At 38.6% G+C, this 27,027-nt stretch overlaps 1 protein-coding gene across 1 annotated transcript in view; it reads right to left on the bottom strand.

The window, feature by feature from the left end:
- Positions 1 to 25,350, bottom strand: part of LOC140144028 (fibroblast growth factor receptor 1-like) — a 50,393-nt gene extending 25,043 nt beyond the window's left edge. Inside the window, exons 1-6 of the mRNA XM_072165856.1 lie at positions 25,143 to 25,350; positions 24,177 to 24,569; positions 23,000 to 23,392; positions 4,113 to 4,211; positions 3,636 to 3,950; positions 2,238 to 2,348 (exon numbers count right to left, since the gene is read on the bottom strand). Coding sequence (XP_072021957.1) covers positions 2,238 to 2,348; positions 3,636 to 3,950; positions 4,113 to 4,211; positions 23,000 to 23,392; positions 24,177 to 24,569; positions 25,143 to 25,209 — 1,378 coding nt within the window. The 5' untranslated portion in view covers positions 25,210 to 25,350. The remainder of the gene's footprint in view (positions 1 to 2,237; positions 2,349 to 3,635; positions 3,951 to 4,112; positions 4,212 to 22,999; positions 23,393 to 24,176; positions 24,570 to 25,142) is intronic.
- Between the last annotated feature and the right edge of the window lie 1,677 nt (positions 25,351 to 27,027).

Raw genomic sequence — 27,027 nt, forward strand, 5'->3', positions numbered from 1 at the left:
TTTAAAATATTTTAAAATGTATTTAAGGCCATTAAGGGGCCATAAAGGGGTCAAAGGTCAAGTTTTTCAAAATGCTCCAATTGAGCTGAAATTTAAATGCAATGATCCTTATGACATTTTAAACATTATAAAAATATTTTTAAATTCATTTAAGGTCATTAAGGGGTCATAAAGGGGTCAAAGGTCATGTTTTTCAAAATGCTCCAATTGAGCTGAAATTTAAATGCAATGGTCCTTACGACATTCTAAACATTTTAAAATAATCTTAAACATTTAAAGGTCATTAAGGGGTCATAGGGTCAAAGGTCAAGTGTTCCAAAATGCTCCAATTGAGCTGAAATTTAAATGCAATGATCCTTATGACATTGTAAACATGTTGAAAATATTTTAAAGTTCATTTAAGGTCATTAAGGGGCAATAAAGGGGTCAAAGGTCAAGTTTTAAAAATGCTTCAATAATGGCTGAAATTTAAATGCAATGATCCTTATGACATTTTAAACATTTTAAAAATATTTCAAAATTCATTTAGGGTCATTTAGGGGTCATAAAGGGGTCGAAGGTCAAGTTTTTCAAAATGCTCCAATTGCGCTGAAATTTAAATGCAATGGTCCTTATGACATTCTAAACATTTTAAAATCATTTCAAAATTCATTTAAGGTCATTAAGGGGGTCATACAGAGGTCAAAGGTCAAGTTTTTAAACTGCCAGCTTTCCACGATCAAGGTATATTAAAACGGCAATTAACTAGATCTGGTTACAGATCTGGACCTAGCCGGGGCCGGAAATGCCAGTCTTAACTTAAAGTTTCACCTTTGACCGGCTATTATGGACATCTCACACCATTAATGGTGCATCACTGTAGCATGTAGGAGCTTTATCCGTCTTCCATAGGCTGAGATACAGCTACTTTTCCGTAATTTTAAACATATTTTTGCAAATTTGACGTTTTGACCTCCTTAATGACCTTTGACACCAATATAAAAAAAACTCATATACACCGAGAAAATGCATTGTTACAGTTTAAATTAAAAAAATATACTATGCTTAGTTATGGAGATAAAAATTCTTAAAGTTATTTAGCTTAAAACCGGAAATGACGTATAAATGACCTTTGACCAAAAAATAAAAATACCGTGCATACATCGGGTAACACTAATGCATATATGAAGTTTATATCACTCTGGTCTGGTTACGTTTTGAGATTTAAAATAATGATGATGATTTTTGGTTTTTGACCAGAAGTGACCCCTTAATGACCTTTGACCCCGAAACTGTAGACACCCCAAAGACCCTGGTTGGTAGAAATGCATGTGTGCTAATGACAACACTCTGCTATGTAATTTGTAAAAGCAGTGATTTTTTGAATATTTTTAGCTTTCAGACCGGAAATGACCCCTTAATGACCTTTGCCCAAATTCTGTGAATAACTTATAGGCACTGGATATAGCCGATGCATGTGTAAGTGACATCATCGTACTATGTAATTTGTGGCAGAAGAAGCATTTTGAAGATATTTCGTTTTATACCGGAAATGACCCCTTAATGACCTTTGACCCCAAATTTGTGAATATCCTATAGACATTGGATATAGCCGATGCATATGTGCAAGTGACGTTATTGTAGGATGTAACATGTAGGAGAAGAATCATTTTGAAATGTGTTGCCAGAAGAAAGAAAGAAGCAGAAGAAGAAAGAAGAAAGATCCGATAGCATCACAAGACCTAGCCGGTGTCCCGGCTAGGTAATGAAACAGTCCAGCACCCAGCACAGTATTGCTGCTTGATCAGATCGTCACAATCATCCGCCTAACTTACCTTGCAAAGGGCACAGTTGCTCTAGTAGTGTTTTTCATTTAAATAAAAAACGAATGCACTGTACAAATGTTTAGGGTACGATAAAAAGCGTCATCGGTAACTTTTCGGGCATCGATGGCGCTATATGACCAAAAAAGGTGTTGTGCCTAAGTTTTACGTGGATCTTATTAATGCACCCTTAGCACACTGAGAATGTGGACCATATACGTTCTTTGTCTTCAGCATTTGGACCAATTTGACAAATTGCACATATAATAGGTCGACTTTTTGGTTTCGTTTTATCCCGGGAGATGGGAACCTTGGGATACAGGCATGCAAACATAGGCCCCTAAGCTTCATGAAATTTTTTTTTAAAATCTAAATATCTAAGAAAATCTTAAATGAAGCTAAAAATATAATACTTTGGAAACAGAATCACATTACCTCTCACAACGCAGCCTGCTAAATACTCTAACACGTTCGGATGATTTTTGAACTTTTTCATTAGGTTCAGCTCTCTACGGAGGTCTTCTTTTTCAGATGTCGTTGCGCCCTCTACAGGTATAAAAAGAGAACTTACTTAACCCTCACAGCATTTGGGAAATAACTACATAGCTAGATTTTTTTTAATGTACACGAAACCTCTCTCGTGGGGCTACGATGAGTCATATCCACTGTGAATGAATAACCTCATCATTTTAATCACAATTGGGCACATTTCCCCTTCACTGTTATGCTTATTTTGATAGTGTGGTTCAAACAAGTGCAACAATGCAATTGAGATGAGGAAACAATACTGTTTAAAACGTTATATAAATGTTGTGTGTTCAGTGACGGGGGTGTCAGAAATCAACTAATTTTACGCACATTTGCCGATAAAACAAAATCAATTTTTATTTATTATTAGTGACCCATTCCATGTCAACTCCAGGGATGTGCACCGCAGCACCTCTTCAATTTTTTTCTTTTTCTGTGTGGTGGTAGATATTGATGAGAAAGTAAAATTCCGAACATTTGAGCTTCATACTCCATTTCATTTTCCCGTGGCATCAATTTGAAATTTAGGGGGGTCAGCGTAAAAAATGTGTCGCAACGCGAAACACAACGTTTGGAGGTCCATATATGTATAAAGGGAACCATTTACAACTTTGAAAAGTATGTATTCTGGGGTACTTATTTGTGTAGAATTCAAATCTGGCATCAAAAAACTTGTAACTCCTTTACTTTAAAAGATATAGGGCCCTCAAAATGCAACTTCGTCCATCCAGGACCAACTTTGGGGGGTCAAAACTTCAAAAGTAAAAATAATTTTAATGTCCATTTTTTTGCCAGTCAGAGCCCTTTGGTAGGACATTACTCTTATCCAATATTGAGCCTATTAGAATACTTTTAGCTGATATATTACCCATGCAAAACCCCAATTGTACATTTTTTGTACATTTTTACCCCCCTGAAAACCAATGTCAGACATTTTGCCCCACCATCAACTTCAGGTATGTTGACGATATGTCCTTGGACAACATTTCTGAGAGATATTGGCTTTGGGACTCGATGGCTTCAACACATCAGTAAGGTTTGCATTCTCCATAGAGTTGTACACATTTTTGATTTCGCATGTATAATGACACATCCCTGGAGTTGACATGGAATGGGCCTAGTATTATTTTATTTTTTTGGGGAGAGGTTAGAGTCCTGACGAGGACATTTTCCCCCATGCTCCTCCCTCTGTCTCTCCGCCACTGAGCGTGTTCCTAGTACAATTTCATGTAGACCCAAAAAAAGGGATTTCGACATTGGTCTCGTAAACATAATAGCAATCATTATAATAAGATTAAACAATACCTTTTGTAGTTTTAACGACCACTTTAGTGACAACGCCCGATTTTGTGATCATCTTTGTCTCAGCTAGCCACACTACACCATATTGACCACTCCCTAATTCTTTCATGAATCGAAGGTGATCACCTGTAATTTCACAGGCTTTCACAGGGCGTTGAGGTGGTAAAGGGGTAAGATATCCTGTATCTTGAGGCTGTGTTCGCGTGGAAATGTTGTGACGATTATGGCTTGGTTTTAAATTGACTTCGTGATCAGCATTCGGCTCAAAAGTTGGATTTGAATGGACTGCGTTATTTGTATTGTTTTCCTTCTTACCAACTGGAAAAATTTAAAAATATAGGTACATTTTATTAAATCGGTTAAGCCGTTTGACGGTCAATTAACGCAGTATAAAACAGCAAAAGTGATTCAATCGCGTGTTTAAGTGGCCCTGTGGTATTCTGTGATCGATTTATAATTTATATAAAATGCATCCTTTACCTGCATTTCTACGTCTCCAACAGTAAAATACGCAGGCAACAATAACACCAAATATCATGGCTGCTACGACAGGGATTATCCAATATGTTGGGTTGGTGGCTATAGTGATAAACAGAAAATAGCTATTTTAACTTTATACAAGATGTCAAGTCAGCTGACCGTGGCGTATCCAGAAGGCCCTTACCCCCCTCCCCGGGGAGGGGGTGGGAGTGAGATAGGTTTGTGCCGTCCTGAAGAAATAATACAGGATGGCGCCCTACCTTACTGAAGCCATTCGTGGACCATTTTTACTATTATTGTATGCCTAATTATGAAGGTGTACGTATGTCCAAAAGAGAAGACAAAACGAGCACTTGTTTATCCGTACGTAGGGTGTCTGCTCATAAGTTGAACATTGAAGATCCAATTTGAAGCTATTTGGTGCATCATTTTTCTCTTTTTTTATCCATGCGCAGAGTGTGTCTGAGGGGGTATGTTCCCCCCTCATAAGTTGGACATTTTGTCAAATGAAGGTCCAAATTTAAGCCGTTTCGTGCATCACCTTTTACTTGTTTATCCTTAACCCTAATAGCCTCAGGGCTTGTTGGCGACGGAAAGGGAAAGAAAGGAATAAAGAGAGAAAAGAAAGAAAGAAGGAGTTTGTTCTGGGTGGGATTTGAACCCGAGACCCATCGCATGCCCAGCACACGGTCGGCCACACCTTGTCACGGGTCTTTGGCTTCGCTGGCCTGCGAAACCGTGGGATGCACGGTGCACAGTGACATCGCCCCGATATCTTCATGGTAGAAATCGCCATGGTAGGTTGAATCCACAGCCACCCATGGCCATTTTATTCGGACCTTATGAGATGCATAATTAGCGAAGTGACCTGACTAAGGCTACCGACAATAGCCGGGGTAATTGATTTCTCGCTGTGTGAGTAAGCTTGTATACGACATTGCGGTCAATGGTCATCATCTGCCTCCACTTGAGTAGCAAGTGCAGCTACTGCGCGCTGTCCATACAGGACCAACGCAATATAAAATAGAGTTTCGGTCAGATTTTAAGTTCAAAGCGCACGGCCAATTTTCAAAGCGCACGCTATAAACGAATATCATATCTGTTCAACACGTATTCTCAAGTGTATGAGACCACATCTGGTTTATTGAGACGAAATCATTTACGGGAGATATTCATCATTTTCTAACCCGGTATCCGAAGATTTTCGTCTGATATCAAAATCGTGCATAGCAATTCACGTATATCGATCCCGTGTATTCATTTCTGTGTCTCTGCTGCACCAAATAATTATTAGCCAGGTGATGTTGGTGTGCCGTGAGATGCACGCACGAACGGCGCATATAGACGAATCCAACGAGCCAAGTCATGGTCAGGATTTGGTCGGACATCTTTGGGTAGCCGCTAGTAGCAACCTGGTGTTTTGAGCGTCCAATTGTGCAAATAAAAGCCGCCTAACACCTAGAGAAGATGCAAGGACGAGGAGGGTTAATAGAATAATATCTAATAATATATATAATAGAGATAATTCCGCAGGTAATCCCGTCGCATCTATTCATACATATAAACTGGCCTCAAAAAGAAACTTATATTTTTTCACAAGGTCATATCTTGAAATCCTGTGCATCACAATGAACCAAATTTACACACAGGATTACTTCAATACTCCACTCTAACGACATGTCAGTATCCAAGCAGTTGCACAGCCGAAACAACAGCAAAATGCACTGATATGGAACAACATACTGGACCCCATGTCACAGCCCAATAATTTCATTCAGAGATTAATTTCAAAGCTACTCAATAATCAAAGCACACAACGGTGAAGGTCAGATTCGAGCTCAGCACCTGTGTGATCCTATTGCTATGCGTGAATGAGTTTGTGTGGTAAGTATGGGTTTGTATGGGGTGTTCTCTTAGCTGATCTTCATTTTTGAATCCTGCAGTCTTTTAGAGGTTATGTACAGGCTTTCTGTCTAAATTGAAGTTTCATCCTGTGTTTGATATGCCACGTTTAACAACTGATCAGCGTTGGAGGGCAGTTGGATGGTTCGAGGCTGGCGTTACACAAAAGACCATTGCTGAACGTCTAGGCTGTTCACAACCTTGCATTTCAAATCTAATCAACCGGTATTTGGCAACAGGGACTGTGGACGATAATCCTCGTACCGGGCGACCAAGAGTTACAACGCCCAACCAGGACCATTACATTGTCCTGCAACATTTGAGGGACCGTTTTCGGACGACAGCAGCAAGAACAGCTGCTGAAACAGTTGGAGTCTGGTCTGGAGTGGAATAACCACCAATGAGAGAACTGAGCTAGTGACAATTGCAGGAAACTTAACTGCACAGCGATATGTCGATGAAGTATTGGAGCCTCATCTGATAACTTTCATTCGGGCGCATCCTGCTGTTTCCATATTTCAACAGGACAACGCCAGGCCTCACACAGCTCGGCTTACCACCATTTCTAGAAGAGCAGGACATTGAACTCTTACCATGGTGCTCTTGTTCCCCGGACCTTAATCCGATTGAACAACTGTGGGATGAGCTCCAGCGACATGTTTCGTCAAGGAACAATCCGCTTGTTAATGCACAAACACTCAGAGCAGCTCTACAGGAAGATTGGAACAATCTCCCCCAAGCCTGCATCAGAAACCTGGTGGAAAGCATGCGTAGAAGATGCAATGAATGCTTCCGAGCACATGGTGGACACACACATTATTAATGTCTGTGTTTGGGCAAGTGACATTACATTCATTTCAATTTGTTTTGACTTCTTAATGTGCCTTAAACTCTTTGCTGCCGAAATTTCCATTCTGTGACATGTGATACAGTAAGCGGTTCCATGCCAGTGCATTTTGCAATTGTGTCAGTAAGGTCACCGTTTAGATATTAACATGTCATTAAAGTAGAGTATTGAAGTAATCATGTGTGTAAATTTGGTTCATTTTGATGCACATGATTTCAAGATATGACCTTGTGAAAAAATATAAGTTTCTTTTTGAGGCCAGTTTATATAGTCCTTTTGTTTGCAAGTACATCAATGCATAGATACTGCTTGTAGTTAATCCGATTATTATGTCACTTCAACAGCGAATAGACCAGCTGTGTGTTTTGTCGAAGGAACTGTATTGTGTTGTAAACTTTATTAAATCTTTCTTTTGTCTACCTGTGTTTTCGCGGAAGGTGTAAAACGGGTGATGAATGCAGTTTAAAATTTCTGCCAAGGCCGAATCATTTCACATTTTGAGTGCATTGTAGCCGACGGCTACCCAACTAAAGGCTGCTAGTCAGGTGTAGGAATGCGTGAATTTGGATTCCTCTATAATCAAGAAGTATTTTGTAGTACACGGTATGGTTAGAGTTAAGGAAGCATATATTGAGTTTCGATAGTGGTAACGTAATCCTAACAGCCTCAGGCCTTTTTGGCGACGGGAAGGAAAATAAGGAAGGAATAAAGAGAGAAAAGAACGAAATACGTTGTTTGCTCTGGGTGGGATTCGAACCCGAGACCCCTCGCATGCCCAGCACACGGTCGGCGACACCTTGCCACGGGTCTTGGGCTTCACTGGCCACTTGCGATTGCGTCATCACACCACGTCGGATGCACGCACGAACAGCGCATACATCAAGTAGTATTTTGTAGTACACGGTACGGTTAGGGTTAAGCAGGAGGTGGTGTCTGAGGGGGATGTTTTCCGAATTTGGAAAATTTGCCAAATGAAGATCCAAATTGAAGCCGTTTGGTGCATCATTTTTCTCTTGTTTATATATAAGCAGAATGGTGTCAGATGGGGTATGTCCCCCGTAGAAGTTGGAAAACGTTGCCAAATGAAGGTTCACATTAAAGCCATTTGGCTCCAAATGAATGATGAAGGTCCAAATTGAAGCCATTTGGCTGAGACTAATTCATATATACTAGTTTCAGCCATTTGGTGCATCGTTGTTTTTTTACTTGTTTATCGATACGCAGGGTGTGTCCGAGGGGGGTGTTCACCAGAAGTTGAAAATTTGGCCAAATGAAGGTTCAAATTGAAGTCATTTGGTGCATCAATTTCCACTTGTTTATCTATTAGGCCAGTAAAAATCAGCCCCAAAATCTCCAAAGGTCAAAATAATTGCAACATGAATTCTATTTTCGGAAAATGTTGCTCTTAAATCTCTATTGTAACATACTCAAAGTCTACCAAAATCAACCTCTGCGAAAGATGTGTAAAGTTGACTTTTTCAAAATGGCAGCCAAAATGCCGTACAAAATAGACAGTTGTGATTTCAATATTATATGAGTGTCCATATGGGAATTGGGTGACATTTTGACCTATAAATGCTCTTATGCCCTAACCGTTTCATAAATATTTATTTGTCTGCGTAGTTTTTTGTTCAACATTTCAAAATGGCCGCCAAATACGTTCATTATGGGTTGTGAATACAGACAGGGCAATTAACTTTTCACCATAGAAGCTGAATCAGTATTAAAATAGTACATGTTAGTTATGAAAATGTTGCTCTTAAGTCTCTATTTTAACATACTCAAAGTCTACCAAAATCAACCTCTGCGAAAGATGTGTAAAATTGACTTTTTCAAAATGGCAGCCAAAATGTCGTAAAAAATAGACAGTTGTGATATCAATATTATATGAGTGTCGGGATGAGTGTCCATGTGGGAATTGGGTGACATTTTGACCTTCAAATGCTCTTATTCTCTTACCGTTTCATAAATATTTATTTGTCTGCGTAGTTTTTGTTCAAAATTTCAAAATGGCCGCCAAATACCGTCATTATGAGTTGTGAATACAGACAGGGCAATCAACTTTTCACCATAGAAGCTGAATCAGTATTAAAATAGTATACATGTAAGTTATGATCCACATATTATGTGTATCGGATACTTTAGAGTAAATATTTGAATGGTAATTAGATGGACGGTCCTAATATAACATTCAATACAGCGTTGTCAAACATTTCTCCCACAAAGAGCTACCGGTTCGATTCTAAAGGCCTATAAATCAGGGGTGATTCGAAAAGGTGATTTATTGTCAGCATGACTGCAATATGACTGTAACTTATTTTTACTGTTCCACTTGAATAGTTCTGGGGGCGACGATATACTTCGCCAGGGTCCGGGTCTCCCATATGCTTGAGGATCGCTGATGTTTGATTATGCGCTCTGATTATCAGGCAGGCGGCATCGGTTCAGGCTCGGGTGTGGCTTCGCCTATTAGGGCTGGTGGCCAGCGTTCGGAGCTGCCACTTGCGTGGAGATACAGCTATACTTCCTCGAGCAGTTGCAAGCGTGGCGGCATCCTCAGAGCCTCATAATTCCGGTCCTCGGCAGCTCCAATCCTGCCTCTCCTGGTGGATAAATCAACTCAGTATGACAGCATGACCGTTGCGTTTTACATCAACAGGAGGGGCTTGCTTGTCGGGGTGGGTCAGTCCTCATCTCTCTTGTCTAATTGAGTGGCACCTCACTCAGTAGTATGCATGTATCGGTCCATCTTTCAGAGGTTAGATCGTCCCATCAGAACCATTAGCTTCCGCCTTACTTCACCCGGGATTAAGGGCGTTAGGCCGGGACACCATGCAGGAGAGTTGGGAGGGCATATTCGGTATAATGCCTTCCCTCCCATTGCCATGATCCTTCTGGTTCTGCTGAAGGTAGCCAATTCTTGGAACTGATTACTCCTTTTAGCCGCTTTCTCTGGCCCAAGCAGTGGATTGTTCTCCGCCTCCTGGATCTTCTCGTGGGAGAACTAGTCAGTCGTCTATGCCGCGTAGATCTTCTCACAGTTCCGCCACGCCACCGGCACCAGGTACATATGGAGGTGATTAACAACCTCCACCTGACTGTTTGGCGTACTTCCGCCAGTCCATCCAGACAGCGGGCCATTAATATTCGGTTGCTGCGCTTGCTGAAAGGCAAGGCAACAGTCAACTAGACAGAATTACGATTCGCGACTTCGCCGATTCTACATGCCTCGTACCGCTTAAGCATTCAATACTGTCATTTTAGCGATTCATCATGACTTGGGGGAGGGGGTATATGACGGTCTTATCGAGTCCAGCACTTGCGGACCTCATTAAGAGCATGGTGACAGAAAGACCTCCAGTTCGCTCCCTGGTTCCAGAATGGGACTTCATGCTGGTGTTGCAGTATCTACCCAAGGCCTTCGAACCCACGGAGGACCTCTCTCGTTGCAAGACTTGACACTCAAGACTGTGTTCTTGATGACAGTAGCCTGCGGTCGACATTGTTCAGTTATGTTCTGTCTATAGACGAGCACCACCTACGCTTCACCACTGGGGTAGTCTCTATCCTTCCTCGGGCTGGGTTCCTGGACAAGAACCAGACCATGCCCTGTCCTTTACTCGTTAACCGATGTGCCTACCTGATCTGGTTCTCATTGCGGGTATATGCCATGAAACCGTCACGCCCAGTCAGGGCTCTGAGAGGGTACATTGCGCGTATCAAAGAGATCGTGGGAGGTAAGTAGAGTTGCTCAGTGTTTACCCCACTCAGAAGTGAGAGGGAAATACGCAAGCACATAATACTTACCTCTCACGAACTGAGACTGACCCGCGTTTTAGGCGTTCCATCTCTCAAGATTGTCATACGTTCACACGTAGAGGGTCACAAGAAACGTGCGTTGGTGGGGCGATATGTCGTTAGGGTTTGGTGATACCGGGCATCCCCGTTCCTCTGGGGTGTCAAAACCTTTTTCTGTGGTACAGAGGGTTTCTTGTGGTCCCAAACTATCAGTTTGTGTTTACAAGTGCTAATTATTTAATTCCATATTTAGTGATGGAATAATGACCGTTCCAGCTATTTTGGCGGCCATTTTGAAAACTTACAAGTGAGAAAAAGTGATTAATCTTATTTCAGACCCTCGAAGCATGGCTTGAAACATACGAATCGTGTGACTATTACTAATAAGTGACATAGTGAGTCTGTTTTCTATATTTTGTCCACCATTTTAATCATTTTGGAGGCCATTTTGAAAAAAATCGATTTATCCATATTTCGCAGAGGTTGATTTTGGTAGACTTTTAGTATATTGATAAGGGCACCTAATAGAAATGTTTTCCGCAAAAAAATTCCATGTTGCAATTTGTTTGACCTTTTCAGCTGATTTTACTGGCCTATATATGCTGGGGATGTCTGAGTCGAGTGGGGATGTTGCCCCCTGATAAGCTGAACACATTTGCCAAATAAAGGGCCATATTGAAACCATTTGGTGCATAATTTCGGTCTATCATTTTTACACTATTATCATTGCTTACGTGGGTGGAGGAGGCCGTTTGATATTGTGTTCCCCCATCCAAAAATGTGGAGGGGACGTGAACCCTGTCCCCCAGGATTGACGCTCATGGTACATGGTCTAGAAAATGTAGACTTCCGCCTCTCGGAAGGGGCTCACAATCCATCAGCAGGCGCTGAATCCATCTATGGCGACACGTTCCCCACTGACTTCCATTGCAACGCCAATAGAACGGCGCTATATATACCTTTGAAATAGATTGTCTGAGACAATTAGAACACAATAGATCATTGTGTCACTCCCAAAATGTGGGATAACTCCAGGAGCTATGGTTATACATCCCCGATTACACTTAGTTGGGGACCCAGTGGTGGTAATTTTTGAGGGGGTCTACACAGAGAGCTACACAAAGTTTGAGAAGTGTTCTTAGTCAATTTAGGGGTGCTGATTCAGAATCTTTTATGTGTACTAACATAAATGTAGTAAAAGGTCCTTAAATTTGTCATTGTGATTTTACCCTTTCGTTGTTAACTAGACATATCTCGAGATTAAAACAAGCAAATTGAACAGAACAAACGGCATTTCAGAGATAAGACTACTCTCTTGACGTTGATATAAGCATCATGTCACAACGGTATTTTTTCATTGCCAAAGAGGGCGCTTTTCACTTGCACAATTTCTTTTTTGAAGAAAAACAGGCAACATTACACAGCTGTAATCATGCCAATAAGTTTATATTGGTGCAAGAATTACACATTACTTTAATAAGTACACTATAATGATTGCTTTTTATAAAAATGGATTAGGTAGTTTCCATTCCGATTATTATCTAACCATTAGACAACTACGTACATAGGGCATAGATTTCAAAGCAATGTTCTATGTGTTGAACAATGAACATGCATGTTCAAAGCGGTTGCGCAATTGTGAAATGAGAGTTACGAAAGCCGTCGTCTTGACTAACCTAGAGCTAGTCAAGCCGGGTTGACTAAATTAAAGCTAGACAAGCCGGCTGGACTAACCTAAAGAATTACGGGTTTGACTGACCTGAAGCTAGTCAAGCCGGCTTGACTACTCCGCAGCTGCCTGACTAGTTAATGTTTTCAGTGTAGGACAAAATGTTTTTCAAAACGTTATTAACATAATACTATAAACGTGTTTTGGTTGTGGTCAAAGCTTGTTTTAAAAAGTTTTGAACAAAACCAAATCGCGTTTATAGCATTATTAAAATAACATCTAAATGTCGGGTTATGGTCACTAACATCTAAATGTCATGTTATGGTCATGAAAACGATTATTAAGATAATCAAAATAATCAAGAAAAGCAAGAACAACAAACAATTTGCAACTATACTCCAATTCCAGGTTCTCGACTAAATGTATTGTTCCCAATCCCGACTATATGGTTTGACATGGTAAACCAATACTTAAGCAGTAGAGCCATTTAGACCATGGTGAATAAACTAAACAAATTTTAAAGAAATAGTGAGCGAGAAAGAAAAACAGCGTAATGCCTTGAACCAAGGCTAAAAGTAGGTTACCTGTGGTTTCTTTTCAGGATATAGATCTTTTGTGCACAAATCCACGTATTCTTTTGCGATGTGACTAAGCGTGCATGGTTTGGAAACAAAATAGTGGAGATTATGTTGTCAGTAATAAACACCTCAACAGAAGAACGTTCTTACTGTTTCAGTGGTCATAAACTAAAATAATTTAACACAATGAATTAAGGTAAGTAAATATCGTATAAATATGATCAGCTTGGAAATCTCGAAGGCGTTATTAAATGACTTTAAGAAAACTCTTTTTAAGTTAATCATGAAAACTTATTATGGATGTTTTGAAAAATGCCTTTAAAAAACTCGTGAGCTTGAGACTCTACTCCCTACCCCAGCAAGGGGCTTTGACCTGGACTGCAGCAGGGGATATAAGGCGGATATCCTTGGACCCCACTCGTTTGAGCTCACAACATAACTTGCGAGTAAAACTAGTCCTAACCCCTACAAGTGAGAAAAGCGTTTGACCCTCGTAATTTCCCCTCTAAAATCAATATGTTAGACCCTCGGCTAAGTTGCTATTTTTGTATAATTCAAATTGTATTCAGAGCTATTTTGTTACGCAGTTCTCCTATACTAAACTCCCTGCGCCGTTCTCCTATGCTAAACTCCTTGCGCAGTTCTCCAATATTTAACTCCTTGCGCTGCTTTCTCCAAACTTGGTGCTATTTCCACCTTTCACACAATATATTCAGGAAGCAGGACTGCGATGCAGTTGTCCCCACTTATCTTGACAGTTGCGTTGAATCAAAATACCAGACTTCAGCAAGTCGACAGAAGAATATATTTCCTTTCTTGGAAGAAGTACGTTCTTTAACGTATTCGTTTGCAATTTCCTTTCTTTGAAGGAATTGGACTGTAAGCATAGCCCAGATCAACACTATCAACTGTGTAGAAATATGTTTACCTTTTCTTATATACCAGGCCCTGGGAAATCCCAAGTATTAATACAAATGATGAGAACTTGGAAATTCCCAAGCCTTAATTATAACATTAACCTTTCTCATTACATCACTTCCTTAGGGGAATTCCATTGCATCACTTTTCTTTTACAACCTCAGGGGATTTCCAAATATTCCAAATTAGAAATGATTCAATTTGTTTTTGATCAAGTTGATGCAAGAAAGGGGAATCCCTAAAATGTCTCACTCATGTAACTTTGTAAACAAAGATAATCAAATTACTGAGGGCACATCACAATTTTCACTTTTGTTTGCAGATTTAGTATTGCTATATAGTTCAAGAGTGTCAAGTGTCGAATCAGGTAACTTAAGTCAAAAATGAGTCACTAAACCTTCCTCCACCCCTCCCCGCATGCTCGTCACAGATGGTTGATCATCGAGACTTACAATTTGCCAACGTGCAGTTACTTTTTTTCTCCTAAAATATCCCCTGATGCTTAATGATATTTCTTGTGCAATTGGCCACAACCAATATTGTAGCATCAAGGGGTCGTCTACTTCTCATTGTCTAATTGAAATTCTTGATGCTTTTTCAAAGGTACTGACAAAGGATATACTGTAGGAATCCTAGTTATGACGGACTTCTCCAAGGCATTTGATTGCATCGACCATACTTTAGCTATGCAGACACTCCACGAGCTTGGTGTCAGAAGCGAGTTACTGTCAAGGATTATAAACTTCCTCACAGCTCGTCGTCAACGGGTGCAGTACCATTCTGACAGAGCAGGACTCTCCCATGTGGTGTCCCACAGGGCACTAAGCTCGGCCCATCAAATTTCTTGGTGTGATCAACAATGCTTCTGGGGAGTCTCTGACTAAAAGCTTTAAGTATGTTGATGATCTCACCCTTGAAGAGTTTTGTCCTGCCAGCAGTGTCAGCCAGATTGGATCTCATGTTGAGGACTTGGATGCTTGGGCAAAATGCCATAATCTCAAGCTCAAGTCGAGTATTAAAGTGCAAGGTAATGCAGGTTTGCTTCATGAGGGAACCATATAACCCTCCTTGCCTTCAAATAGCTTGGATTAAGCTTGAGGTGGTGTCTCAATCTAAGCTCTTTGGGGCTGACTGTTCAGTTCAATCTTGGCTGGAATTCTCAGGTTAGATATGGTATCAAAAAGCAGTTGAAGTTTCAGCATGCTCTCGCGTCTCAAACCCTTTGGTGTTCCAACTGGTGACCTAGTCTCTAATTATATTGGTTATGTTCGCCCAACATGTAAATACAGCCCCTGTCTGGCATTGTAATATCACCAACTACCAGGCACACTAATTAGAGAGCTTTAGAGCGCAACCAAAAGAGGGCTTGCCGCATTATCCTTGGTGCTAATTACTCATCCTACACAGATTCACTTGATCAGATGGAACTCCCAACTTTAAATAGAACATTACATCTTTGTTCCCAGTTTGCTTAAAAATGTGTCGAATTTGATAGGTACTCAGAATCGTTTCCACACAATATGAGGACCCACAATATGACCCTTGGACAGTGTAATAAGTATCAGGGGCCAAAACTAAAACAAAAAGATATGGGAAAAGCTCAATACCCTATCTCACTCACTTGATATTAGTGCATCTCATCATGTTCATATTCAGCTGGTGTGTTTTAACTGTGATTTAATGACAGCATTTTATCTTGATGTATCTAATTTGCCCTTATAATTTGGCTGGTCCAATTTATGTGCAATATTTTGTGAATTTTATTAATCAATTACTGTTTTATTAAATTTTTTTTGTGCCTCTGTGGTGTTGTGGTGTATGTGTATGGTCTGACCCTGTTTCAAGTTTTCTTTGGCAATATCAGTTACTCTGTTAAGCCTATGCTTAAAATTGGAGACATAATCCAACAAATTGATATCTAATTTCTCATTGAGCCATTTTTCTTTCAACAACTTTAAGGGCCGGCGCACTGTGTGTCCAAACACTAACTCAAAAGGACTAAATCCTAAGGTTTCCTGAACAGCTTCCCTGGCAGCAAACAACAACCAGTGTACTCCCTCATCCCAGTTCCTCTGAAATTCCAAACAGTATGTCCTGATCATGTTTTTCAATGTTTGGTGGAACCTTTCTAGTGCACCTTGTGATTCTGGATGGTAAGCACTTGAGGTATACTGTTCTATACCTAATTGATACATGACCTGCTGAAATACTCCAGAAGTAAAGTTTGATCCTTGGCCTGACTGTATGGACTTGGGGTGCCCCACAAATTTGAAGAACTTGGTTATAGCTTTCACTATTATCACTGCTTTAACGCGTATTGACGCGCACATAATTGTCAGAAGGTATTGATTACCTGACTTAGTCTTTGGTAGGGGGCCTACACATTCAATAATAACCCTACTAAATGGTTCATCAAAGGCTGGAATTGGCTTCAATGGAGCAGGAGGTATTTTCTGATTTGGCTTCCCTACTACTTGGCATATGTGACATGTTTTGCAATATTCAGAAACATCTTTTTTGAGAGTGGGCCACCAGAAATGTCTCAGAATTCTTTCATGAGTTTTCTTAACACCAAAATGCCCTGCCATGGGACTATCATGTGCTATGTTAATTACTTCAGTGTGGTATACTTTTGGTACCACAATTTGGTGCACTACCTTCCACTCTTCATCGGCAGGTACATCAAGAGGGCGCCATTTTCTCATTAGCACATCATCTTGTTTGTAAAAACAGACAGAACTTTGTTCTGCTTCTTCTAGGGTCAATGCCCTTTGATTGATCTCTTTGAGTTCTGGGTCATTTTGAATCAGCTTGTCATGACTTAATGGGTATTTCATGTTTTCCCCAATTTGTTCATGCTCAGAGGCTGTGTCATTTTGAGGGGTCTTTTTATCCCCTGGAGAAGGAAGTTTATCAGACGATGGTGGACTACGTTATTCACTGTGGCAACAGCCAGTATCGTAAACAAAACAGACAATATGACGGCAACACTGCCTGGACATTGGACGCCCCGTGCCGAGTTGTGTTTTTAGCTCTATTGGCCCTGTTACAGAAAAAAAAAATGCACAAAATATATTCCTCAGTGAATGTATAAATTTTCACATAAAAATAAATATTTTGGGATTCAAAATGAATGTGAAGAAAAAAAAATATAGCCGGGAGTGAGCGGGACTCGATCTCGGGACCCTATGCACCGCAGGCGACAACGTTTACCATTACACCACGCTAACCGTGATACACAATGGGGGAAAATTTTAGGTATATATCATAAACATACCGTGCGTTATTCATACAAAACATTCAAAAAACAGTACTTGCAATGAGGTTCACTGGCGAACCTCAACGGATTTAGACTAATAAAATAGTGCTTAATAACATACGTACAGTTTTGGAATAATTTGAGACATTTTTGTGTTTACGTGTAAAACCAATGACGACGTCAAACTTAAGCCAATCTTGGCCGGCCCCCCTGGAAGTTTATCTTCTTTCTCATTCAACTTTGACACACATTGTCTTCCAAATTGTAGCCTAAGTCATCAATTTGGTTGTCCTCAATTGTTTCTAATGAGGCCTTCTTACTCATTGCCCGTGTAACTGCACATGCGGGAAATAACTCCTTTTCCTCACTACTATCATCCTGTAAACAGGGCTTATCTGTGACTATTGGGTCAGGAAAAACCTTCCCCCCCCCCCTGCCAAATCATTTCCTAGCAACATGGACACTCCCTTGACTAGCAATTCATTCCTAACTCCTATGGTTACAGGACCAGAAACGAAGTCAGATTTCAAGTTAATTTTGTGGAGAGGTACATTAAGTATTTCCATCCCAATACCCTGGATCAAAGCATTACCTGCTGAAATATCCTCATTAAAGGGCAAAGTTCCTTCCAGAATCACAGAACGTGTACAGCGTGTGTCTCGCACGATCTTAATGGGCTTTGGACTACCATTATCACCTAGTGATACTACTCCCTCTAACACAAATGGTTCAAATTCCCCACACACCTTGTCTGTGTCACCTCCCTTTTGTGGGAATTCTTGTTTCTTGATTTCACTGACTTGTTTCTTTGATCCAAATAACACTGCACAACCTACAGTATTACTAGTAGTTTGCTGCTGTTTTTGTGAGTCTTGTCTGCCTTTTAAGAAATAACACTGGTTCATTGTATGCCCTGGTCTCTTACAGTGAGTACAAGTCACTTTGGATTTAAATTCAGTCCCGAATCTTGATTTGTTACTTGAACTTCCTGAGGTCCCTCTACCTCCAGCACTATGCTGTGAATTAGACTGAGATCTCCCTTCTTGTGTACCACCCTGATTTGCTCTAGGTTGGTTATGGCTGAACCTGCTTGAATAACTTCTGTTATGACTAAATTTACTTGAATTCAACTTGTGCGTCAAGCCATAGTCGTCAGCCATTGTCGCCGCCTCATTAAGCGTCTTAATTTTGCTAGCGCTTTCATCCAAATGGGTTTTAATGTCAACGTGGACACATTTCTTGAACTCTTCTATAAGAACCAATTGCTTAAGTTGGCCGAAATCATCTTTGACTTCTTTTAAACCATGCCACCTGTCAAACATTTGTTCTTTTACTCTAGCAAATTCTACATGGGTTTGATCTGCTTGCTTTCTTGAATCTTTGAACTTTTGTCTGTATGCTTCAGGCACCAACTCATAGGCCTTAAGTACTGCCTGTTTGACTTCTTCATAATTATTACACTTCTCTATTGGTAGAGCTGAGTAAGTCTCCCTGGCCTTCCCCACAAAGCTACTTTGCAAAAGTAGGGTCCAATGCTCTTTAGGCCATTTCAAATTTGTAGCTACTTTTTCAAAATGTTCAAAGTACTCGTCAACTTCTTTTTCTTTGAATTTAGGCACAAGCTTTACGTACTTTGTAACATCAAAGCCTGACTTTGACTTTGAGGAGAAACTTGATGAGTATTTGTCACCTAGTTTTGCTAACTTCTCTTGTTCAAACTCAATTACTTTTTCTTTCAAATGTGCTTCCATTTCTAATTTTTGGTGTTCAAGCGCCATCCTTTCTTGGCGTGCTTTTTCTTCCATTTCTAGTTTTTGTTTCTCCATATCTAATCTTTCTTGTTTTTCTTTATTTTGCATATCTAGCTTTTGCATGTCCAACTGCAATTGCAATTGCATTTTCATTTTTTCCATTTCCACCTGAACTTCTAGTTCTTTCAACTTTACAGCATCCCCGATTTCAGTTTTGACCTCTTTTCTCTTGTCCAAAATGGATTCTTCAAAATACTCTTCATCAACCAAAACATTAATTAAGGCATTTTTGATTACTTGTTTTCTGTTGGCTTGCTTTACATCCGATTCATAGTATTTTGCAAATGCTAATAAATCAGGTTTCTTCAACTTATCAAACTTCTCCCAATCTATAAGTTCAAGAACCTCTTCTGCTAAGAACTCTGCCATACTGTACTTTCACTTTTAAAACTCAGTAAATTAATGTCAACTTTTTTTACAGTGTATTTCCCGGACGAGCCCCCAATTTTGTTACGAGAAAAAACACACCACATTTTACCCGAACTCACACGAATGCACAACACAAATACACTGTTTGATTTTAAGCTAACAAATCTAAGTCTTTAATTATATTTAGGCACATGCATATTTGCCTACATAGAGTTAAAGAGAGCCCTCAAGGATTATTTTCAGACTTTCTGGTTGGATGGGGTTTCATCTCTAGAGGGAGCTATTATTGATTCTCAGCAGTCTTCATCAGGTGATGAGCTAAATTGCATATTGCCTGGCGGAAAATTTTAAAGTGCCACATGTACACATGTGGCATCTTCATTGGGCAGGCTGCTTGGAAATAGAATCACGTTTGTGAATGCTGTTGGAGTATCAACACCTTGGACAAGTTTGTGCTGACAAGAAGCAGTTTGTAATTTTCCCTCCCACCCTCCCATATATTTTCTCTTGGAGGCAGCTATCTTGCCGGCAGTTTTGAGGCAGTGGTTAATCAAATCTGTGTGGGTTGGAGGAGTTCAGGTAAAGATGGAGCCATGGATTTGGGTGGTTGGCCTTTTTTAAAAGCTGAGCTATACTCAGGGAATATAATACTTCTTAGTAATATTTCTGGAGGAATAATGTTCAGTATGGACGAGTTATATGCAACCCTTGTGTCTACATACTGGGTAAAGTAATGTTATGGAATTGTGACTGCCTTAAATCATACTGTTCCTTTTTACAGGTTATGCTTTAATAGCCGTGAGCATTTGTACTTGGCAAAGCAAGATATGGCTTTGTGAAATGCCTTAAATGTAGTCCAGGATGGGCTAATTATATGCAATTATGCCTTGAGCCTGTAGATGTACTTGACAAAGCAAGATATGGCTTTGTGAAATGCCTTAAATATAGTCCATGATGGGCTAATTATATGCAATTATGCCTTGAGCCTGTATATGTACTTGGCAATTAGCAAGATACGTGTATATGGCATTGTAACATGCCATCAAGAATGTCCATGATGGGCTAATGATATGCAAGCCATGCGCCTGAAAGTTGTACCTGGCAAAGCAAGATATATGGCTTTGTGACATGCCTTAAATGTTGCCCATGATGGGATAATATGCAATTTTAAGCCGTGAGCCTGTAGATGTACTTGGCTAAGCAAAATACGTGTATATGGCATTATAACATGTCGTTAAGAATGTCCATGATGGGCTAATGATATGCAAGCCATGCGCCTGAAAGTTGTACTTGGCAAAGCAAGATATATGGCTTTCTGACATGCCTTAAATGTAGTCCATGATGGGCTAATGATATGCAATTTAAGCCTTGAGCCTGCAGATGTACTTGGCTAAGCAAGCTTGGTGTATTTGGCATTGTAAAATGCCATCAAGAATGTCGACCCATGATGGACTAATGTTATGCATGCCTTGAGCTTGAAATTTGTATATATACGTGCCAAAGCAATATATATATGACTTTGTGACACACATTAAGTGTAGTCCATGATGTGTTCGTTATATGCAATTAAGCCTTGTGTCTGTAGATGTACTTATCAAAGCAAGATACATGTATATAGCATGGTAACATGCCTTAAAGAATGTCCACGAGGGGCTTTGGGGAAGCATTCCCAGGTCTTCTCTGGAAAAAATTGCCTTGAGCATAGGCACTGGGCATGATCATTTACTGGTATAACAAGATGCATGGGAAGTGTACCTATGTAAGGTGTATTCCGTTATGAATGACTATCTACGTTGATATGTACATATTCTAACTATGATTGTTTGCTTTATTCCAGATAGAGAGCTTCAGTAGCAGCGAGTTACAGTTGTGTACGGTGCTCAATAGGATTTCGAGTCAATATTGGAGGGTTGGGGTGGGTCAGTTTGTTTATAACAAGTTCATTATTCAGCAAATAAAGTAATAAGGTTACGCAATGTTTCGGCTCTCCACAAGCACATTGTATCCAGTAAACGGGATGATTTTAAATTCCAATTTGAAATGTTGGTGATTCTAGAGTTCTTGCAATGTTCCGGACGACTGATGTAATATATCCTTATTCACTTGTCTTGCGAAAAATCAGCAAAGTCCATTGTACACTTGCTTTTACAAATCCATGCGTAAAAAAATCCTCATACGAAAATGATGATGCTTCCTCCAATCTCCTTTGCGCTGCTATCTCCACAAATATATCTCCTTGCGCTGCTTTCTCCAATAATGGTGTTTCCTTCACCAATCACTCTTTTTCCAGGGAACAGGTTTCTTTAACACAGCTCCGCTGTTGTTGTTGTTTTTGACAGATGCGTGGCCTTCATAAACCCAGCAAACTCCAGCAATTCGACAGAAGAACTTTTATCATTTGATGAGGAAGAGCACTTTCGTGTGCTCGCAATCTCCTTCGTTGCTGTATTAAAATAGCTCAATTATCGGCTATATAAACTGGTTAAAATGTACTTTTTTTTTTAAGCACGAAGACCATCACACCCATGTGGAGTTTACAATCTCCCATGACATTCTGTAAAGTCCCAGCAAAAGCCTCCAGCTGTTTATATCAGTACTCATGCAAAAAAACCATCATCTTTTCGGCGATGAGTTATACCAGCCAAGTTTTACGTCGTATTGTTATCTCATTAATTGATTTTAAATTTCGGTAATGTATATTTGTAATGTATTTGTAATATCATTTCCCATGTTTTAATGTGCCATTTTGTTGCAAGAGGAGAATAAAAGCTCTGTTTGGGGCATGAGAAACAACAAAAAATCATCTATTAATAAACCATCACTTCAATCACATTTTCATAACATTGCTGCAATCTTGAGATTTCCCAAGATTAATTATACACATTCACCTTTCACATTACATCACTTCCTGGGGGGTTTTCCTGATGGTGCAATAATGAACTGGGGATTTCCAAGTTCCAAACAAAGCTCTGACTTTGTTTACAATAATTTGGGGGGATTCCAAAATGACTTTCCACACCATTATCTTGCACGTACAAGGGGGTTTCCCATCTCATGACATACTTTCAGATTGTAAACAAAGTTAAATAATTAAATTAAATTAAATTACTCAGGGCACATCACAATAGCCATACTTTGTATACAAATTCCAAAACAATGATAGCGCAACAAGCACAAAATGTTTTACAGAAAACGTTTAGACGTCGAATTATATAAGGGGTATAAATCGTAATGACGTTTAAAAATATTTTATTAAACTTCCTATTAGACATTTTAACATGTTATGTAAATATTGATAAAATCATCTTGCCAAAATATTTAGCACAGAAAGGTTTACAGTCAAACTTTTCATATAAAACGTCTGCATGAACTTGAACTTTATTAAAAATCATTAATAACGCTTTGACGCAAAACATATTATGTTATTAATGTTTGTTGGGATGTGATTAAATGATGCTTGATGTTACCTTAATTAATGGTTTTAGTCATCAAAACTTACTTATAAATAGCAAATGAATATTATGTGTTATATCTGTCTCAAATATAATCATTTTTGTATGCGGGATGGGATATGCGGGTGTTTATTTCAGTGAATTATTTGACATTGTTTCGAGTGAGAATTCAGCCCTTGACACCTTTGAATACACTGTCACCGCGATAGCAATAACTGCCATACACAGTAAAATAGTAAAATTTTAATTTAAGTTTGTAAAATTACAAATAACATCATACAAACCTAAGCTGGGTCTTCCGCAAACAACATTGAAACTTGGTTGATCTAAACAACGTAGTTTGGTCCCTCCTGTCTCAAGTACTGTGACATTCACGCAAAATGAATATTGCACATCACTGGAACACGTCGTAGTTGCTGGCAAAGTTACAGTCAATGCATCATCCTCTGTAACTCTGAACACAGTTATTGGCGATCCCGAAGGAAATGTCTCTTGTTTTGTTTCGAATAACTCCACCAGTTTCGTACCATTACTATCCCGAAAATAGAACAGAAACTCCAAACTTCTTGTAACTGATTGATCCGTTTGCAGCGCAAGAATAATGTTAAATGTTGTAGGCTGTTGTGTTACAAACGTTATATTCGCTTCGGCGAAGCTAAAACTATGGATATCTACAACTGGATAATGATAATAAAACCAAAACAAATAGGTAGTAACATATTATATAATATCATCTAATGCATAATTTAGTTGTACAGAAAAAAAATTAAATGTTACATGTTTTTATCAGTAACTGCCAGTTTCATGCTAGACATTCGTATAGAATGGCAACAATCATCAGACTGGTATAAACAAGTTCATTTTACAACAACAAAAACATTATTGATCAAGGCAATACATAAAATAAGTTATTGATTGGATACATAATACATAACTTATATATAAATACTCTTATACACCTATATTTGGTATATTCTTCTCAAACCTGATTTTGTCATTTTAACATGTTATGTAAATATTGATAAAATCATCTTGCCAAAATATTTAGCACAGAAAGGTTTACAGTCAAACTTTTCATATAAAACGTCTGCATGAACTTGAACTTTATTAAAATCATTAATAACGCTTTGACGCAAAACATATTATGTTATTAATGTTTGTTGGGATGTGATTAAATGATGCTTGATGTTACCTTAATTAATGGTTTTAGTCATCAAAACTTACTTATAAATAGCAAATGAATATTATGTGTTATATCTGTCTCAAATATAATCATTTTTGTATGCGGGATGGGATATGCGGGTGTTTATTTCAGTGAATTATTTGACATTGTTTCGAGTGAGAATTCAGCCCTTGACACCTTTGAATACACTGTCACCGCGACAGCAATAACTGCCATACACAGTAAAATAGTAAAATTTTAATTTAAGTTTGTAAAATTACAAATAACATCATACAAACCTAAGCTGGGTCTTCCGCAGACAACATTGAAACTTGGTTGATCTAAACAACGTAGTTTGGTCCCTCCTGTCTCAAGTACTGTGATATTCACGCAAAATGAATATTGCACATCACTGGAACACGTCGTAGTTGCTGGCAAAGTTACAGTCAATGCATCATCCTCTGTAACTTTGAACACAGTTATTGGCGATCCCGAAGGAAATGTCTCTTGTTTTGTTTCGAATAACTCCACCAGTTTCGTACCATTACTATCCCGAAAATAGAACAGAAACTCCAAACTTCTTGTAACTGATTGATCCGTTTGCAGCTCAAGAATAATGTTAAATGTTGTAGGCTGTTGTGTTACAAAAGTTATATTCGTTTCGGCGAAGCTAAAACTATGGATATCTACAACTGGATAATGATAATAAAACCAAAACAAATAGGTAGTAACATATTATATAATATCATCTAATGCATAATTTAGTTGTACAGAAAAAAATTAAATGTTACATGTTTTTATCAGTAACTGCCAGTTTCATGCTAGACATTCGTATAGAATGGCAACAATCATCAGACTGGTATAAACAAGTTCATTTTACAACAACAAAAACATTATTGATCAAGGCAATACATAAAATAAGTTATTGATTGGATACATAATACATAACTTATATATAAATACTCTTATACACATATATTTGGTATATTCTTCTCAAACCTGATTTTGTTGTGGGTGTGAATGCCTGCGTGAAATTACAATCATGTACATGTGTTTCTTAATATTATATATATATCCTAATATGAGTATTAAAATGACATATTGCATAACTTTTATCACTAGCTGGTACATTGTGGTAGCAAAATAAATTCAATACTATCCAGAACAAATCCATTGGTTTACGTCAGTTAAAAATGCAAGTAATATCACATCACGCGCTTTTGTTCTGTACTTTAAAATTATTCACCTGAAAAGCATCGACTTACCTGTTTGTGATTGACTACATGGTAACACAGCCATAACAAGCACGATCCATGCTAACCTTGCCATCATTTGTATCGTCACTCTGTATTACTCTTCACGGAGACTCTAACGTTCTTATCTGTTTTTCATTAGCTCCTAATTTGTCTTAAATTTTATGCAATAATTACAGGTATTGAATTAAAAGCAGCCCTGTTTTTTCTGTTGTCTAATTCTCTGCTACTTATATCAAAAGACTGCATGTCTGGCAGTCTGCTGATTATGTATTGTTACGAAAGACGGAAGTAACATATTTTATTCAAATTGTATGTTTGGTGTAGGTGTTTTTGTGTATATAATAATTGCGTGAACTTGAGCGCACATATCAAGCTACATGCTTGGCTTAACAGTATGACTAGACTTGCTTTTTTGGGGCATAACTTCTCTATTTATCACGGGTGCTAATGTATTGAAAGTAATAGTTTGGTGAGTTTTATTGAAGAGTTATGTATAAAGGAATACAAGACTACACACCATGCCTGGTTAAACAAATTGTGTAATATTGTGGAATCTTATCAAAACAATGCGTTAACTTGACGCTTAAAAGAATTAGGGTACAGATGCCTGTGGATTTGGCATTGCGCACTATGCATTCAATTTTGAATAGAAACTTGTCAAATTAAACGACGGAAACTATAAACAGATGCCTCTTCAAAATAAATCGGATATTCTCATCAAAATGACAAGAGGCTCATTCAATTGGCTTATCATTAAACAAATTGAATAGGTTCTTGTCAAATTTGAGTAGCTTGTATTGTCAAAAGATGACCAAAACAATAAATAATTAATCAATTAATCAATTAATTTCAATAGTTTGGTTTGTCTTGTCAGAGGGGGACTTAACAGAATCTTGTCAAAATGATATGGGTGATCGTGTCAGATAATGAGTCGGAGATCTTGTAAAGCACTCTATTATAGACTTCAACGTTCAAGTTAGCCGTTCAGATTGAATTTGTTTTCGGATTGTATTTTAGTCCCACAATTTACATAGACATGTCAGGCTTCTTACGTGTCATGAAAACGTGAAACAAGATAAATCATCCTGCTTAACTCCTGTATTTTTTATTTAAATGTTACAGTAGGCTTAAGGGGGTACTACACCCCTTGATAAATTTGTGTCTATTTTTGCATTTTTCTCAAAAACTAATAACACACGTGGTAACAAAAGTTATGTATATTATAGGGGCAAGGAATCCAATTACTACATTGGAATTTCAGTGACCCAAGACAAGCGGTTTGGTATTTATGATAAGAAATAAGGTACCGCTAGGATGTACCTTATTTCCTATCATATTATACTGAACCGCTTGTCTTGAGTCACTGAAATTTCAGTGTAGTAATCGGATTCCTTGCCCCAATAATATACATAACTTTTGTTACCAGTGTGTTATAATTTTTTGAGAAAAATGCAAAAATAGTCACAAATATACCACAGGGGTGTAGTACACTTTAACTGTACTTGTCAACACAAACCCGGTACCAGCGATCGATTTAACTCGTTACATCTCATTTGTATATAAAACAAGCAATAAAAGATAAATAGTAGAGCCGAACGCATTATTATTTTCCTCTATACTTATTAACGATTCTGACGAAACAAGAAATCATGAAAATTATACCAATAAAGGGAAATAAATCGTTTAATTTAAAGTACAACAGTTGTCACAAAAGTCACTTACTATTGAAATTCATAGATTTTTGTTCGCAGTATTACGGAAGTGGTTACTATAATTATACCATAAAAAGTGGAAAAGGCGAATAAATTAAGGACCAATTGGCAGTCTAGACCATAAGTAAACAGAACAATATGAAGAATAAAGAATATTTATGGGGTAAATTATAATTATTTGC

This window comes from Amphiura filiformis, unplaced genomic scaffold (assembly GCF_039555335.1).
Source record: "Amphiura filiformis unplaced genomic scaffold, Afil_fr2py scaffold_37, whole genome shotgun sequence".
NCBI lineage: Eukaryota > Metazoa > Echinodermata > Ophiuroidea > Amphilepidida > Amphiuridae > Amphiura > Amphiura filiformis.